The sequence below is a fragment of the Prionailurus bengalensis genome, chromosome B3 (assembly GCF_016509475.1).
Source record: "Prionailurus bengalensis isolate Pbe53 chromosome B3, Fcat_Pben_1.1_paternal_pri, whole genome shotgun sequence".
NCBI classification, from domain to species: domain Eukaryota; kingdom Metazoa; phylum Chordata; class Mammalia; order Carnivora; family Felidae; genus Prionailurus; species Prionailurus bengalensis.
In genome coordinates this window covers 41,054,111-41,070,566 of record NC_057355.1, presented here as the reverse complement: position 1 = coordinate 41,070,566, position 16,456 = coordinate 41,054,111, and the positions used below count along the sequence as shown (strand labels likewise).

The 16,456-nt window shown below is 44.5% G+C and overlaps 1 protein-coding gene across 2 annotated transcripts in view; it reads right to left on the bottom strand.

The window, feature by feature from the left end:
• Positions 1 to 179: 179 nt before the first annotated feature.
• The window catches only part of CSNK1G1 (casein kinase 1 gamma 1), a 162,734-nt gene continuing 146,457 nt past the window's right edge, over positions 180 to 16,456 (bottom strand). For both annotated transcript variants that reach the window (XM_043555191.1, XM_043555189.1), the window contains 2 exons: positions 13,776 to 13,882; positions 180 to 6,148 (listed from right to left, as the gene is read on the bottom strand). In XM_043555191.1, coding sequence (XP_043411126.1) covers positions 6,094 to 6,148; positions 13,776 to 13,882 — 162 coding nt within the window. In that variant the 3' untranslated portion in view covers positions 180 to 6,093. The remainder of the gene's footprint in view (positions 6,149 to 13,775; positions 13,883 to 16,456) is intronic.

Genomic DNA, 16,456 nt, shown 5'->3' with positions numbered 1-16,456 from the left:
ACCAGCAGGAGAGAGCAATGTTCAACCCAAAGGAATGAAGCAAGAATGCCAAGGTATCAAGCATTATTTTCATTCACTAGAGCCCTGAATCCTATCAAAGTAATCCTAGCTGGATTCTTAGTTACAAACGAGCCAGGGGAATTTAAAACCAGACAAACCAACCAACTAACCAAACAAAATTAGTCAAGAAAGGTAAGACATTTTATTTTACATACAAAAAGGGTGCAAACTGAGTCCTTTCCTCCCCAAATTAGGGAAGAGGTATACTTAAAGATCACATTTGTGTTTTTCCATGGTGCCCTAGGAAATGGGCTACTCTGAGATAACACATCAAGACCCATTTTCCGTTTTCTCCAAAAGCGGCTTACTTCCTCTGCAGAGGAGTTTTTCCTAATGGTGTACAAATCTCTCTCCCAGAGGAACCATTTCAAATACACTTGAAATAAACATTCATGTTAAAAAATACTACAAATTTCATTTTCACAGCTGAGCTTTGCGACCAGTGCCGGGGTTTATGAAACAACAACACATATCTAAAATAAAACAAAAAGTTAAAAAAAAAAAAAGGCATTTAACAATAAATCAGACACATCCACACAGCATTTAAAACTGATTTCCACAGCTGATTTATACATTATCTAGTCTTAAAAAATTGCAATCAACATCCCAACATCTTTTTAAAAGTACAATGGGCAAAGATTAAAGAAACAGACAAAATAATAATATAATAAATTAGAGCATGTAATATATCCAATGGGAATTGATGAATCAACATTATTTTCCATTGGGGGGGTTATAATATTTTTGGTTTCATCTCTATCTTTTCTGCTGTTTACTTTTCTGCTTGATAAATGGGGCTCATTCCCAGAGCCAGACTGCTGTGACACTAGTTTGAGAAGCTCACTTGTTACTTGTTTTCTTCCGAGGATATTCCTAAACACATGGTCCCAGCAGCCTGGCCTGTGAGTCTTTATGGAAGTGAAATGCACAGATGAGACCACGTGCGCATGCACGCACATATACACACACACAGGCATACAAGCGCAACCACACACCCATCTGTAAATAGATTTCCCCCCAAAGAAATGGCTCATCTCTCCTGAGACATTCCTAACAGATTGATAAACCTCTTACAAAAGCTTTCAGTGCAAGGGCTGGCCTGGGATTTGGTCTGGAGCTCATGAAGAGGAACACTGAAAATGTCTCACCTGCCCTGAAAGAGGGGGTTTGCAGGGAAGAGGCAGTCAGAACAGCTGTTTTCCTGTGTGTGTTGTTGGGATGACTGCACTGCACCCCCATTTATTACCAAGGATAACCCTCTGCTCTGAGACTCTGAAGGTGGTGATGGCACCGGAAATAAGATTGCGAGGAGTAAAAGAAAAGCGACAAAAGAAATTCTGTCCACAGAACTGAGGTTTCTTTATAACATCAAGTTTGGTAACAAAACTAGAAATATATGGAGTACATGTTCACTTTTTCCTTTGTAAGCTGATCTACAAATACTGGAGTGGACTTCCTGGTTGCTTTTTGAGGAAATTTGTCAACTACTACAGTCTATATCCAGGGAACCTACTTACTATTTTTGAATACAGTGGAGAAACCTATTCTTTTGCACTCAGTCACCTGCAAAAGGAGTTATGAAAAACATGTTTTTAAGACTGCTTAATTGATCAAAGACTTCCAAGATTTATTTGTGGCTAAAACACTGCTCAAACTCTGCAAACCCTCAGAAGGGCCATAGTTTCCTCTCTTCTTTATTCAGAAACAAAGCCACCCCTCCGCTGCCTCCCTCCCCCCCCCAAAAACAATAAAACCATAGGAATCCCATTTTGATTCCTGCCAACCCGTCATAGGAAGACTGGGAATCACTGGCCATCAATTTCTAGACAGGGCTTTCCTGGAGGCCCGGGGTTGCCAAAACAAGAGCCCCCAAAACAAGTGCCTGGTGCTTATATATGGCCAATCCAGATGGGTTGCCTGGTTATCCTGGCTCCCTAAGGGTTGCTGGAATTCATCTGCCCACATTGGGGCAATGGCGGGGACAGTGGCAGTGGACTGGCAAAGGCAATGTTGGCTGTATGGCGCTGTAAGCTCCCAATCTGAGCAATTCGAGCCCTAATGTGGCTGACGCTGGAGACGACACTGTCAGGGCAATTCACTGGGAATGGAAAACTGGTTTCAGTATGAAAATGGAGGTGACTGGGACACACAGGAGGCATGTGGAATTGGGAGAGATGCATCAAAAGATCAAGTTCCTTTGAGATGCTTTCTATGCCGTCATGGAAGTACTTATTTTTGAGAAACATCAGCCATGCTTGCTGACAGGGGCAATTAATTCTATCTTTTGCATACAAAAAAGTTAAGGCTATGATCTTTAGTAACCAATCTGACATACATTTACCATCACTGCATATTTCTGACATTAAAGGAGGTTACTAACACGGAGAATCAACAATGAATATGCACTATCAGTGTCCATTTCCAGTGCACTAACTAAGCTGGGATATAGAGGTGATGGACCCTCTTCTGGCTAACGGCAGAGGTGGTTTCTTTGTACCTGGAATTCATGCAGATAAAACAGGCAAATCAACATTTCTACTGAAAAGCCCAGGATTCTGCTGTCCCCTGTTGCCTCTGCGTTCCAGAGTGAAATGGAGCTTTAACTGGAGGTTAGCCTAGTCACTTAACTTGTACCTTCTCAGACCCTGTTTACTTCTAGACAGACCCAATATAGCAGAATGTTCACTAAGGCTGTCAGGAAAGCACACTGGCTGCTGGCACACTGCCCACCCTTGCAGAGTCCAGAGTGAGACCACTGGGAAATGCCAAGGTGTGTGTAAGTGATCAACCTTTAGCTGCTTGATTGCACAGACACAGGTCATCCTCTGGTCATAAGAGAAGGACCGCTTATGCCTTGGTGGGTTCCTGGCCTGCGTGCCTTAATCTGCTCAGGATGCAATACCTGAAGGACCGTAGGGCTTGGGAGACGTCCTCCTAATGGCATACTATTAAGAATATTTTGAGTGAACGCTGCTAGTACTTACTGCTAACTCAGAAGCAACTGCATCAATCCCAAAGAAAAAGATCCTTAGGCACCATGCTGTGAAATGGAGAAAGTTCTAAAACTATAGTGAGTGGATTTGGGTGGGTGGTGGGAGGAGGGAGTGCCCAACCTCAGGGACCCGGCTGAGACACAGAACTAAGCAACTATAGCAACAGGGTTGAAGAGGGAGCCCTGATGTGCTGGTGGGGATGGAACTGATGGCCAAATTATTCCTTAGGTAGTCTTTTTATTTACTTTTTAATTTTCAGGAAGATCACAATAGGATCTCTCAGAGGCCTGGGACCACCTTGGAGTGTTAATGGCCTTGGAAGAATCACCATTACCCTACATGCCAGAGGGACGTGGGGCTCTTCGCCTTTGTTATGAAAAGCAGATACCTAGTAAGAGATTTTGGGGGGGGGGTGGTGCAGAGAATGAGAACAGTGCATTAGGAAGGACCCCCCATAACTGCTTAGGTTTAACCCTTCAAGAGCTAGCCTTTAAAACATTTAAGACCAAAAAAAGTCACAAACTCAGCTGCAGGGGGGCTTGCCCTGAGCCAAGCTGGTCAATGCCTTTGCTTTTTTGTGGAAGCAGAGGTGGGAGGCACTTAGTGGGGTGTGGAGTGCCAGGATGCTAGAGGCTTTGTCACTACTTCCCCTTGCCATCCCTTGAGAGGCAAGGTTTTTTTTCTACACAGGGAAAAGGAAGTTAAAGTTTCTATACAGGAAGTTAGAGTTGCCCAAATGCCAATTGAGAAACTGTACATTTCTGTGATGGTGCCTTAACCACTAGGTATTATCAAGGAAGCAAACCTCAATATTCAAAATCCTTGTGGAAAAGGGATATGACACTGTGTCTCCCAGCCACTCTGTTTTGTATACAGGAAAATTTCTTTTAAAGAAATGAAAGATTACAATCCTTACATGAGCTGAGCAGGTTTGAAGCCAGTAAAATGGTATTTCCTAGCCAAGGCCCGATGGAACAGGTAAAGCCCAGTAACTCTGATCCATGCCACTGTTGCTATCTCTGCTCCATGTAAGATACATCAAGGGACTTGTCAGGAAATGCCAACTACCAGAAAGTATCCCCACATCCTCCGGTCCAAAACACGGCCCGCCATCTCAAGCCAGAGGCAATGATTTCAGAGTTCCCAAAACCACCAGACTAAGTCACCAGCCACTGTCCTCCTTGGTGAGTTAGCTCTCTCTACTCCCAGATACAAGGCCTTGTTCCCTGATGTAAGTGGTTCTTGCTCCTCTATCACATCTGGAAAGAGGTCACTGTTTACATAAGCCACTGAACTCAAATGAAAATTGAGCACAGTAAGATTAACTCCATACATTACTTTCCAAGCAGTGAACGAAGAACCAAGACTCTTCATGGTAGTAGATCAGGTGGCTAACCCACATGGGGAGGCAGACAGTGGACTGGGGCAAACACGCTCTAGGTACATGGCCATCTTATTTGGAAGGAGTCTATATCCAAATGAGAAGATAATTTCAGACCTTTCATTTCAGTATCCTTTCTCTTGGAATTTTCCAGCACCAGCCAATCTTATCTTCCTGTTTATACAGCCCCACGTGCTCAGTCCTAAGCATGCTGCTGTGGACCTGCTGGGAGATCTGCAGGTGTCTGGTGCCTGGTAAGGCAGGCCAGCCCAAATGCTATCACTCAGCTATCGGGGCAGACAGTACACAATGATTTTATTTCCTGGCCCTATGATGCCAAATCCTGAGGTTCTTCTGGCAGTTGGAAGGTGGGTTCACTTAGTCCTCCTCTTCTTGTCCACTAGTGGCAATATGGCGGTGGCCATTTCATCACTAATTTTGTCTCCCAAGTCACTAAGAAAGTCACATGGCTATTTAGTTGGAAGTCCCTGGCAGTGGAGGAAACTGGTATTTCCAATTTTTTTGTCAAGCATCTCCTTCTCCTGGTCAGTCTGGCTTGGCTGGCTCATCCCATGTGCTGGAGAGCTAGGCGGTCCAAACTGTAGGCTGATGAGGTCAAGAGGCTCTGGTAGGGACATTCTTCAGCAGCTGAGAAGATGAATGAAAATTCAAGTATGTTTCTTTGCCAACCTGAGTGTTTACTCAGAATGACAAGAGTTTGGCTTCTTCTCTTCTGGGTGCTGCAGACCCAACTTTTTCCATTGAGAATGTCCTCTGGACCCATGTTCTCTCTGAATGGCTTGGCTGGCCCCATCCCCCTCAAAACAGAAAAAAGTAAAACTCCCAATATAACCAGACACAATATGCATCTGCCATGTTTTTTGTTTAAAAAAAAAAAAAAACTAAAAGTGCAATAAAGTCAGTTTTTTCCTTTGCTCAGAACAATTTGCATTGTCCTACTACCGTCTGGAGAACAGAGCTCGCTCGTCAAGAGAGCGAAGAATGCCAACGCGCAGGGACAGTAGACTGCAGATTTCTCACAGCTTGTGTCCGACAGTGTAACTTGACAGGAGGGAGGGTGGCAAGAACCTGCACCCCGTGGCCAGCTGGGGATGGAGGCTGCAGAGGCACAGAGGACGGAGCCATACTGCCAGGCACACCTGGTAGGTGGAGAACGTTCTTCTCCTGCCAGGCCTGCCATCTTCCCCCTGCCTTCTTGACCGCACCCCCAGCCTCTTGAGCTCCTTCAGCAGACAAAGCCTTTAACTCACTAGCTTTTATGCTGGAGAGGGTTGAGGGTGGGGCAGGAACCGGGAGTAAACTATGGGAGGGAAGAGAATAGTAGTCCTTGAGTTTTTGTGAATGACACCTTCACTGTAAACAATAGGAAGGAGAGTCAACCAGGCAGCCCCGAGGGCAAGCAGTGGAGGAGCCGCAGCTCTGGGACCTGCTCAGAGCTGTAGGCAGGCGGGGATGGCCACTGACCCACTGGGCCCTGGCTGCCTGCACTGGCTCCTTCTGGGGGCATCTGTTTTCTTCTTTTTGGTTTGGACCTCCACCCTCCCCCATAGAGGAGTCCCTTCCAATGAAAAATGGCAGGAGCTGCGGGTGCAATTGAGTTAGAGTCCCCAGGGCCTGAGGACTCCCGGGAGGCACTGGTCACTTGTGGCGCTGGGCAGTCTTCTTCCTTTTCCTCTTAAAGAAACAGCAGCACCTGGAGTACAAGGAACATTGCAAGTCAGTGTGGAAGGCTTACAGCTTCAGACTTCTGCCTGCTTCTGCTTACTGCCCGGCGGGTGGGGGGCAGTTCCCCCCTGGCACCCACCCACAGGGCCACCCACACCCACCACCTACAGTGCACACACTGGAAGCAGTGGGCAGTGTCTGCCAGGAAAGTCAAAGGAAATAGCTACTTCATTTCAATCTGCTACCAAACTCAATCATCAAAATGATGCAGGCTAGGCAGGGTCCAAACAGGTGTTTTTTGGAAGGATGAAGGTTTATCATTGAACCCAAATATTTCATCTTTATCTGGAACCAAGGCTGGGGGCTCCTCAGGGCTGCCTAAGACTAGCCTGTATCGTCTGCCCCTTGATACAGAGGGCACAATAATTTAATGCAGCTTCAATGGCCAGTGGATATGGAGCTAAACTGAGACAGATGAATCCCCCACAAAATATGATTGCAATTTTAGCAGGATCTCATGATGCTGCCAATGAAGGATTAAGGATTCTCTCCATCCCATACCCCCATCCCCACCCAGCTACCCAGAGCAAGCAGAAGGAGCCCTGACTCTTAGTAAGTACTGTGAGCCTAGATCCCCTGACTGTTATCAACACAGCCCACGTTTCATTCAGAGGGGACCAGTGCCACAGCCCAGGAGTTGACCATTGGCAAGCATATGGCTGCAGGGTCCTCGGCTTAGCTACTGAGACCGCTGCTGCCGTGCCAAACAAGGTTAGAGGACTAGCCCTGTGTAAGGTGGAGGTTGGGGTCTGCTCCCTTCATCCGCCCTCCACGTGTTGCCCCCTGGACAGTAGCCACAGCTCCAGCACAGCCCTAGGCCCAAGCATCCCCTCCTTACTCCTGTCTCTGGAATAGGAAGCAGCTCTTGCTGAGGCATGACTAAGTCCAGAAGGGGGTGATGAGGGCTGTGGCATAGCTGGTGCATAAGACATGTCCTTTCCAGGAAGCTGACACATGGGAAATGAGAATGTGAGGGCCAGAAGGTGTGGATGAATCAAAGATGCCAGATGGTGGAGGGGAGTCAAGCTGCAAACTTGTTGGACCCTTGAAAGGAAAGCTTTTCGGAGAAAACTCTGTCTGGTTCTCTTGCCTAAATCTCTGGGTTTAATGCCAGGGCTGTTCATATGAACATAAAGAACTGGTGCTTACTTCCCATTCTCCTAAGTTCTCCACTCTAGCTAAGATTCTCTCCTTTTTCAGCCAGGCTCCTTGGTATTTCAACACCCAATGGACAAGTTGTTAAAAATTTGGAGAAGGTTTCTTAGAATGTAGAAATAGACATTTATACAAGGAATGATAGCCTTTACCCATATCTGAATGAATCAAACATGAAAATTTTGGAAATAGGACCTTCTTAAGAGGGTCTTTAAAAAGACTTTCTGAAGATGGGGTGCCTGGGTGGCTCAGTTGGTTAAGCATCCGACTTCAGTTCAGGTCATGATCTCACAGTCTGTGAGTTCGAGCCCCACATCAGGCTCCGTGCTGATAGCTCAGAGCCTGGAGCCTGCTTCGGATTCTGTGTCTCCCTCTCTCTCTGCCCCTCCCCCACTAGCACTCTGTCTCTGTCTCTCAAAAATAAATAACATTAAAAAAAAAAAAAAAAAAAAGACTTTCCGAAGGTATCAATGACATTTATGAAACACTATTTTTTTTTCAATGACATTTATGAAACACTATTGTACTCTCTCCCCTCAACATAGGGCTTGAACTCAGGACCCCGAGGTCAAGAACCGCATGCTCTCCTGACTGAGCCAGCCATGAGTCCTGTAAAATACTAAATGGGTATGAATATAGTCACTAAACAAAGTGGCATGTGAATCTGGAGACTGAATAAATTCTTTGAAATAAAAATGACCAATGCTCCTGATTGTTTAAGACAGTCCTCTCCCCAGAGAAGATTTCAAGAAAAAAAAATGATCTTTTTCTATTATATATGCTTTAGAAAAGGAACATTTTCCAAGTTGAAAGTCCTGATATTAATATTAAACAACGCAAATTAAAACTCATGGGAGCACCAGTATTATACCAGAGTTCCCTATTCCCTGTTAACCATGATTTTCAGAGACATCATTAACATTTAAGTCAATTTCTATTCTTTTTTTTTTTTTTTGGAGGATGCTAAAATGAGGATTTTGTATTTTTAGTAGGTAAGAGCAATCACAAAGAAGTCTGAAATACTGTTTTGGTCCCTTTCAAACTACACTACTCACTTCTCTTTTACCTCCTTCGAGGCAAGTCCTAAGAACTAGTGTCTGCTCACAAGCACATCATAACCTGACAGCTGAGGCACATCATGCTGAATCTGCCTGACTGGAGGGCAATGTGCGCTACGGTTTAGAGCCCCAGATTAATTTTTGCTACTAGTTAAAGCTTCGGCAGCTTTTCACAGTTCTACCCAAAAGGAAACAGGCCCCACAATCTGCTTTTCGATTCTTTGGTTTCTGTGGTGACTACCAGCAATAGGACCTATTAAGCTGGGTCAGACCCCAGACCAAGCCCACCTACTAACTCCACACAAATGTCTAACTCTCCAAAGAGAAGGAAGGTGAGTGATGAACCTTTCTTGTGTCGTAAATATTCTTCTAGTTGATTCTTTGATTGGATGACCAGAAATTCTTAGCATGCTGGAGTCAGAATCAATCCAGTCTCCCTACCCACAAGTCACCAAGTGCTCTTTCTCTAGACCTCTGAGCCATTACCGTTCCCACACTGCTCTCTTGCTATGTCCTGGCTCTCTCCCCTTTTGCTATTTCATTGCCAGGCTTCTCTTCTTTGGTGTACTTTTACATTCTTCCCTTGCTCTAATACCTGGCTCAAGCCCCACAGTATCCATGAAGTCTTTCTCGACCATTCCTGTCCATAGTGACCTCTTGAGGGACAATAACAAGTCTCCTGGAGACCTACTTGTCTTTTCCAGTATATATGTCTTATCTCTACAGCTAGACAGCACCTAAACTTTACGGAGTACCTAAGCTAGATGGTATCTAAGCTCTTGGGTAACCTACGCTTTTGGGGAACCCCCTAGAGTCCCAAGCAGAGTTGGAGGAGCACACAGTGGACCCTGTATTTGCAGTCAGGATTATGTGAGTGACATCTCACAGGAAAAAAATAGACTATGACAATGTCAGATTACACAGACATGTTTGCTAGATAAATAGGTCAAAGGTACTCCCCAGTACCATAAGACTACAAATTCTATTTCCATAAAACCTGACTTATCTTCCATATATCCCTATTCCTGGGGAAGCCCCATAGGCAACTTGGCTTAGACCAATGGGGCTCAGAAACTGGTGTCCAACCTAGTCACTGAAGACAAATAGAAACAAGGTAAACACAGAGTCCAGGAGGCTGTTATCACCACATAGAATATGACCCCATGCATGCAGACACTGTGGGGAAATTATAATTCCAGACTGCAACAGACCAGCCAGTTCAGGAGCACCTGGAAGGTCACAGGCAACGTCTAAGAAGAAAGCTGGGGAGAGGGCTCTTTCTTGTATCAAGAATGTACTTGACTGAAAGCAGATTCTTCAGGGCTCCCCCTTCCACTCAAGGAACCTTTTCCAGGAGTGGAAGAGAAGGGCTCCAATATCTCATTAGCCAGGTCAGCCCTTGGCCCACTAAATGTACTCTTACAGGGCAAAGAAAAGAAAAGAAGAGAAAAGAAAAGACAAGACAATAAACGAAAAACAAACAGAAACCCCCAAAACAACAACAAAATGTCCATTTCTCCCCCCAAGAAGGAGCTCTTTTGGAGACTCATTCTACAGAAGGAAGAACCAGTTGAATCAAAAGAAAAGTCACAGATTTTTCCGAAGCAGCCAGTTAGAGACCAAACCACAGAATGGGAGATCATCTGGTGATAACTGCCCTTGGGGTTGTGAAGAATAATCTAAACAACTGATAGAGTAACCTTGTCCTCCTGCTTCTGTCCCTCTCTGTCTGATAATATCTGGTCTATTAATTTGGGAGACAATTCACTTGGCTAAAAATAGAAAGATAATTTTGGATACTGGGGATACTGTTTTGACAGGAGGAGACAGCAATGAGATGGGTTTGAAAGGAAAGAAGGAACAGATTAATTCCTGGGTGTAGGCCTGCCCCATCCCCACCTTGTGGATCTAGTTCCCCAGTCTGGGTGGTTATGGCACAAGGTGGCGTATGGAAGCCATTCAGTGTTCCTAAGGCATTTTGTTTGGCTTTGCCAATCCCAGCCTAGTCTGGTCCGCTCCCCTAGCATGTGGACTGGAGAGAGGGACTCACCACAGGTTGAGCATTTTCAGGCAGCTATAGAGTGTGTAAAGAGAAAAACACAGAAAGGAAGAGAGAGAAAGAGAGAGATATTAGTCCACAGAGGTGAGATGGAAGCAACTCCCTGTGAGCCATGCAAACATGCAGTATGTGTTGGTGTTTCGTTTCTTCCTCTGTCGAGGTAGGGTGAGTAGGCCCAGGTCACTTGGCCCCCACCCTAAGATGGAAGGGGCAGGTGCCTGATAGAAGCATTGAGGAGGGAACTGGATCTCAGTGAGGGGTAAGGTAGAACAGAAAGAGTTGGTGGGAGCCCCATAGCGGGTTTTCCTGGGCAATTTCCGGGAAGATAGCACAAGAAAGAGGAAATGATTCTGCCTGTAAGAATTCAATCAAGCACCAAGTGAGCCATTTTGGTTCCCACACAAAGTCTTACTGTGCAATGTTAAGCTGACCTTCCAACTATTCTGAGGGAAAGACAAGTCCCTAGCCTTTCTATAAGTCCAATATGCCTAACCAAAGCAGCTGGCTGGCAGTTAGCTCTTCCTCTAGAGGAGGGAAAAGGCTTCAGCAACACTTTATTTTAGTAGGAGATGAATCAGAGCAAGGAGGGTCACTGCTCTGGACTAAGGTATAACTGCCAGAGAAGGGCCAAAAATCCCATTCTTGTTAATTCTCAGGAGAAATGAGGTCCACATTTTCTAAGTTATAGCTAAAGTCAGTGAGTAAGCAAAAACTCCTTAACAAAAATCAACCAAAAAGCTGCCTTGCCTTACCAATTATATTTAAACAAGGACATGTGTCCCACAGCCAGAAGAAAAGGGCAGTTAGATGTTCACTTTGTAGAAAGAACAAAAACCAAGACCCTGTTATTTCTCTCCTCCTTTATATAAAACAAGCTGCGTGAATCAAATGCTTGGAAATGAAGGTTTCACTTATCTCCTCAGTCTCTGGTTGAACCTTAATATAGGCAACAGCTCTCTTTTTCCCACAAGCAGGCTGCATGGACAAATGGCATCACAGCTGCGTGCAATGAGGGGTTGTTTGGGACGTCTCGTGCTTCTCTAGCTGTGACTTCTTCCCATGAAAATGAGCAGGTGGATTGATGGCTACCCCCTCCTTTCCTCCAAAACACATAGAAGGCCAAGAAAAAAAAACACATGGCCCTGCCAGACAGTTCCCTGGGCAAGATGGATTGGTAGCTCATGTAATCACTAGGGGAATCAGCACACAAAATGCCCTAAGCTTTGAGCTTCTGGAGGACATCTGGTCAAATACACTTGCTCCCTTCTGGTCCATACATTTCAGAAGGCCCAAACCTAGAACTGGTGGCAGTCACAGTAGTCCTTTTTACTGAATGGGGAAACTCTGAACTCTCTTTATCCTAGAGTTTGGATCATACCAGAATAGAAGTCACCACATTGAAATCTCTTTGTGTGAACAGCCCCCTATTTTACACACAGGACACAAACACCACACTCACATACACAATCAGTGTACACATTTACCGAAGTCAAATGAGAGAAATGGGTTCAAAAGATAAACCTGTATAAGGCAAACGATAAGAACAAAACTCTTTGAATCTTGGTATTCACAGTACACTATTAAATCCAGAGCTAAACTTCTAGCCTTCAAAGTAATAGCCACAACATGAATTGGGAGTGAGGTAGGTGGGAATGGGTACAGCCATCTTTCAAGCCCAGACAATGTATGAATCAGAACGTGCCTAGTGCCCTGTTTCCTGACCTTGGCCACACATTTGAATCACCTGACTTTTAAAATTTCCTGATGCTCAAGCCATAATCCTAAATAAACCAGAATCTCTGGGGATAGGATTCAGGCATTTGCATTTTCTAACATACCCAGGTGTTTCCAAAGTGCAGCCAAGGTTGAGAACACTGTGGATAAGAAGTACCATACTGTTTACTTTGGAGAATGAAGTTTTGTCATGGAAGCTGAAGAAACACTGTGAGTACCATTAAAATCTCCAAGGTCCCTGAGAATAGGGAGCATGTTTCCTTACTAAAAATGCTTTCCTCCCAGGATTAAAAACTCTCCCTGCCTTTCTTACTTACCAGAGCCCTATATAAACCAGGAGAGGAGCACCTAACGCTGCCTATAGTCATCAGGGACTGAGTGACTCGTGCCTGTGAGAGATCATCCAAGTCATCCTTGGGTGCTTTTTATCTACTGGGTAGGAATCCTCAAAGGATTCCTGTCCTTTCCAAGGAAAGGACCTCTTGGAAGCAAAGTGAACTCATCATATAGATGGGGAGGACAGCAGAGGGGTGGGTGGGGGCGGGGGGACAACCACAGAAAATATAACTGGAGGGAAGAATGCAGGTGTTGACTGGCCTCCCACCACCTTACTCCCAGAGATGTAAGCATGTTCTGGGTTGTATTGAGGCCATCTGGGGGCTCAAGAGAGCACCTAGGACACAGGTATCACTATTAATATGTTGTCTGCCTCTGACAGGACCGGGATAGCCTGAATATTCTCATTACAGGAAAGGTCATCCGTATCAGGCTTGGCAGCAGTTACTGATTTGTAAAGGACTTCTCTCTCCCTACCTCATGTCTTCTTGGGAGTTTAAATCTGGATCGGAATTTGGGATGGGGCAAAAAGGGGAAGAAGTGATAGAAACGCTGCTTCTGCAGCAGAATTGGCAATGATTTCCTGTTATACTCTATATGCTAAGAGTTTAACCACACGCTATGCAGAGAGCACCTGGGGGCTGGTGGTACAGGCAGGGCAACACGTTCACAGGCAAGAGAGGCAGAAAAGGAAGTAGAGTCACCTCCTCCCCATCTTGGGAACATTGTGATTTCCTCTCCTCCCAAGACTCTTTTACTCACAGGTGTAGAGACTATCTTGCCTGACTTATTGGGAGTCTCTCGGAATCCAGAATCATTTTAAGTGAGAACAAAATGGCCCTGAAGCCCTTGCTCTAGGGCTGTACATGCAGAGTTGTTAGCCAAGAACCAGAAATCAAATGCTGTTCAGTGTGGCCCATGATTTACATAAGCAGATTGTTTTCTGTATCCCGGAGGGACCCAAGAGGCTCATGACTACTATCTGTTCTAGCTCTTATACCATGATTCTTTTGGTTCACTAGGCCTTTTGCCTGATGTGGACTAGAACAATGTGATGGTCTTCCCAGAAATCACAGCTAAAGAAGGGCAGAAGCAGCCTTAGGGTACCATGCAAAAAATAAAATGGTCAAAGGAAGAAAGCTGAGGACACAAGCATGAGGAATCCAGTCTGAGATGAGCAGCACATGGAGAAGAAGAGACAAAGAAGATTTTTCAACCTAGGACTCAAGAGCCCCCTCAAAAGATGAACGTACTTAGCTTCCTCGACTACCTCCACCTCGGCGTGAGCTGTGATTGGTGCATTAGAGTGGGCTCCTGTGGGGTCATCGACATTCAGCTCTCCATTGGTTGAGCTAACCACCTGAAACAGAAAGACGGAGTGTGATAGACACCATGGCAATAGGGGCTTCCTGCCAGCACCAGAGAGGGTCTCTAAGGGAGTTTTAGTCTGCAGTTTAGGTACTGACCAGGCAGTGTCTGGAATGCTGGTTTTCCTGGGCTGAGGGTCCAAATGTCCTAATTTAGGTAAGGTTCCCAGCCCCACGTCATGTGAGAACACAAAATGCAATGATGTAATCCTGTAAGAACTTCCACACCGAATGCCTACTCTGTGTCAGTGCTCGGCTACACTGTGTGTAAATCTAATCTTCACAAAAAGCCTATGGAATAGGTCATATCACTCTCTTTAATTCTACTTCTCTCAGTTTATTATGCTATAATTATAAATAGACTCAGGGATGATGCTGAAAAAAAGTTCTAAAAAGGAAATCAAGAATGGGCATTAGAGATTATAAGCAATCACACTTCCCTTCAGAAATTTCTTCATGGCTTTGATCACTGGTTTGAAGTCACTCAAATAACAAGACTGCCACATCCTCTCTGGTGAGAGGACAAACGGTAAGGAAACACTCTTCCTTGGAAGACCAGTCTTATTTCAACAACCTTTATTTCAGGTTCAGTGTCATCCCATTTCTCACTGAAGGCTCACACTCCTGTCATCTGGTTAATATAGACCCGATCAGGCTTCTCTTGCTTGTGCAGCTGCTTCTGTCACCTGGTTTCATTTCCAGCACATGATTCCTGTTTATGTGGGTGCTGGGGAGTGGGAAAAGGGACCCCGCTGGACAAACCTCTCTGCTGTTAAAGACCTTGGCTGAAACATGAGAGAGAACCACAAAATAGGATGAATGGTTCGGATATCATATGCTCTTGGATAAGTAACTTCAGCTATTTGAGACTGTTTCTTACAGGTGGATGTGAAAATTATAGAAGCAAATGTATGAGACAGTATCTGGTACAATACCCGGCACACAATAGTGGAGGCAGCACAGCAAGTAAGGAACGGGCTCTAGATTTAGGCAACCCTGAGTCTGAACGCTAGCTCCACCACTTACTTGCTGTGGGTCCTTGGGCAAGATCCTCAGTCTTTCTGTGCCTGAGCTTCCTAATCCACAAAATGGGGAACCAGTGCTGCTTACCTAATAGGGTTACCGTGCAGACAATCCACAGAAAGTGCTTAGCCCAGTGCCATGGTACATGGTAATGGCTCAGCAAGTGTTCATACTACTGTTACTCTCCCTCCATTAATGTTTATTCTTACCCCCCTTTAGATCTGGGGTCTTCACCAGCAGCTAATTTGAAGAAAAAAAAATTTCCTGTGCAGTCATAAAGAGGAAGGCAGGAGGGTATGTTTAGTATAAGGGATCTTTGGGGGTATTTACTCAAAGAATAAAGGGCACACAAGGTAAACACTACTTACTAGCAGTCTCTACTTACCATTATTTCTAAACCAGAAATATGTATTGTTCTTATTAAGAATACACGCTTAAAAAAAATTAAAACAATGCTGTATGGTTAGTCAAAGAAACCTACAACATTACATGTGGACTTACCCTAGGAATCTGCCGGTGATCAAATTTAGCACCTCTGATTAATGGAACCACTCAACCTTATTTTTCTCCTGACATAAAAAAAATACTATATAACATTATGTAATATTCTTGCCCAAAACAAGTTTTATCTGAACTTTTGGTATGATGGAAAAAAAATGACAAACCTAAAATGCGGGACATTCTATAGGAAACAAGCCTGGACTCTTAAAAACTTTACTTTTTCCCTTCAAATACAGGGGTGACTGTTACAGATGAGTAGATTAAACAACTAAGAGACTGAAAGAGACTAAAGGGGCATAACAACTAAATGCAAACCTTCATTAGATCCCAGACCCTATAAAATTAATCTTGAGGACAATTGGAAATGCGATATGAATTGTGTATTAGATATTACAGAATTATTATTCTATTTTTTAGGTATGACAATGGTGTTGTTGGTGACATGAGAGAATGTCTTTGTTCTTAGGGCATGCCAACTAAAGCATTTTGAGATAAAATACAATGATGTTGACAATTTACTTTCAAACACTTTCGCACACACTCTCCCTCTGCCACCCCCATACTACCACCACAGAATTAAATATGACAAAATCTTTATAATCATTAATTGAGGTCAGGGATATACATGGGTTCATTGGACCACCACCACCACCAACTTCTCTATAAATTTGAAAATTTCAAAATGAGAAGGAAAAATACCAGCAAAAACAAAATTTGAGGAGTGAAGGTTTACAGATTAGAGAAGCACAGCTCTTCATGCTAGTGCTGTCCTGTTAACCTCTTCAGGCTACATTTATTTCTTGGGGCACGTTCTGGCTGAACACTGGTGGTCACGCTGGTAAATGTATTCTGCGAACACGAGGGCTAGAGAAGAAAGCATCATAAGTTTCTTAAAGAACAATTTCGGAGCTAGGTAAGAGGTTAAAGAAAATGTCTTGGCCTCAATGGGTACAAATAAAGCAGGAGTCAGCAAACATCACCACTGCTGACTACTTGGTGACTTTGGGTCATGGTGCCTGTCCACAGTATTTCAAGTGTCTCAT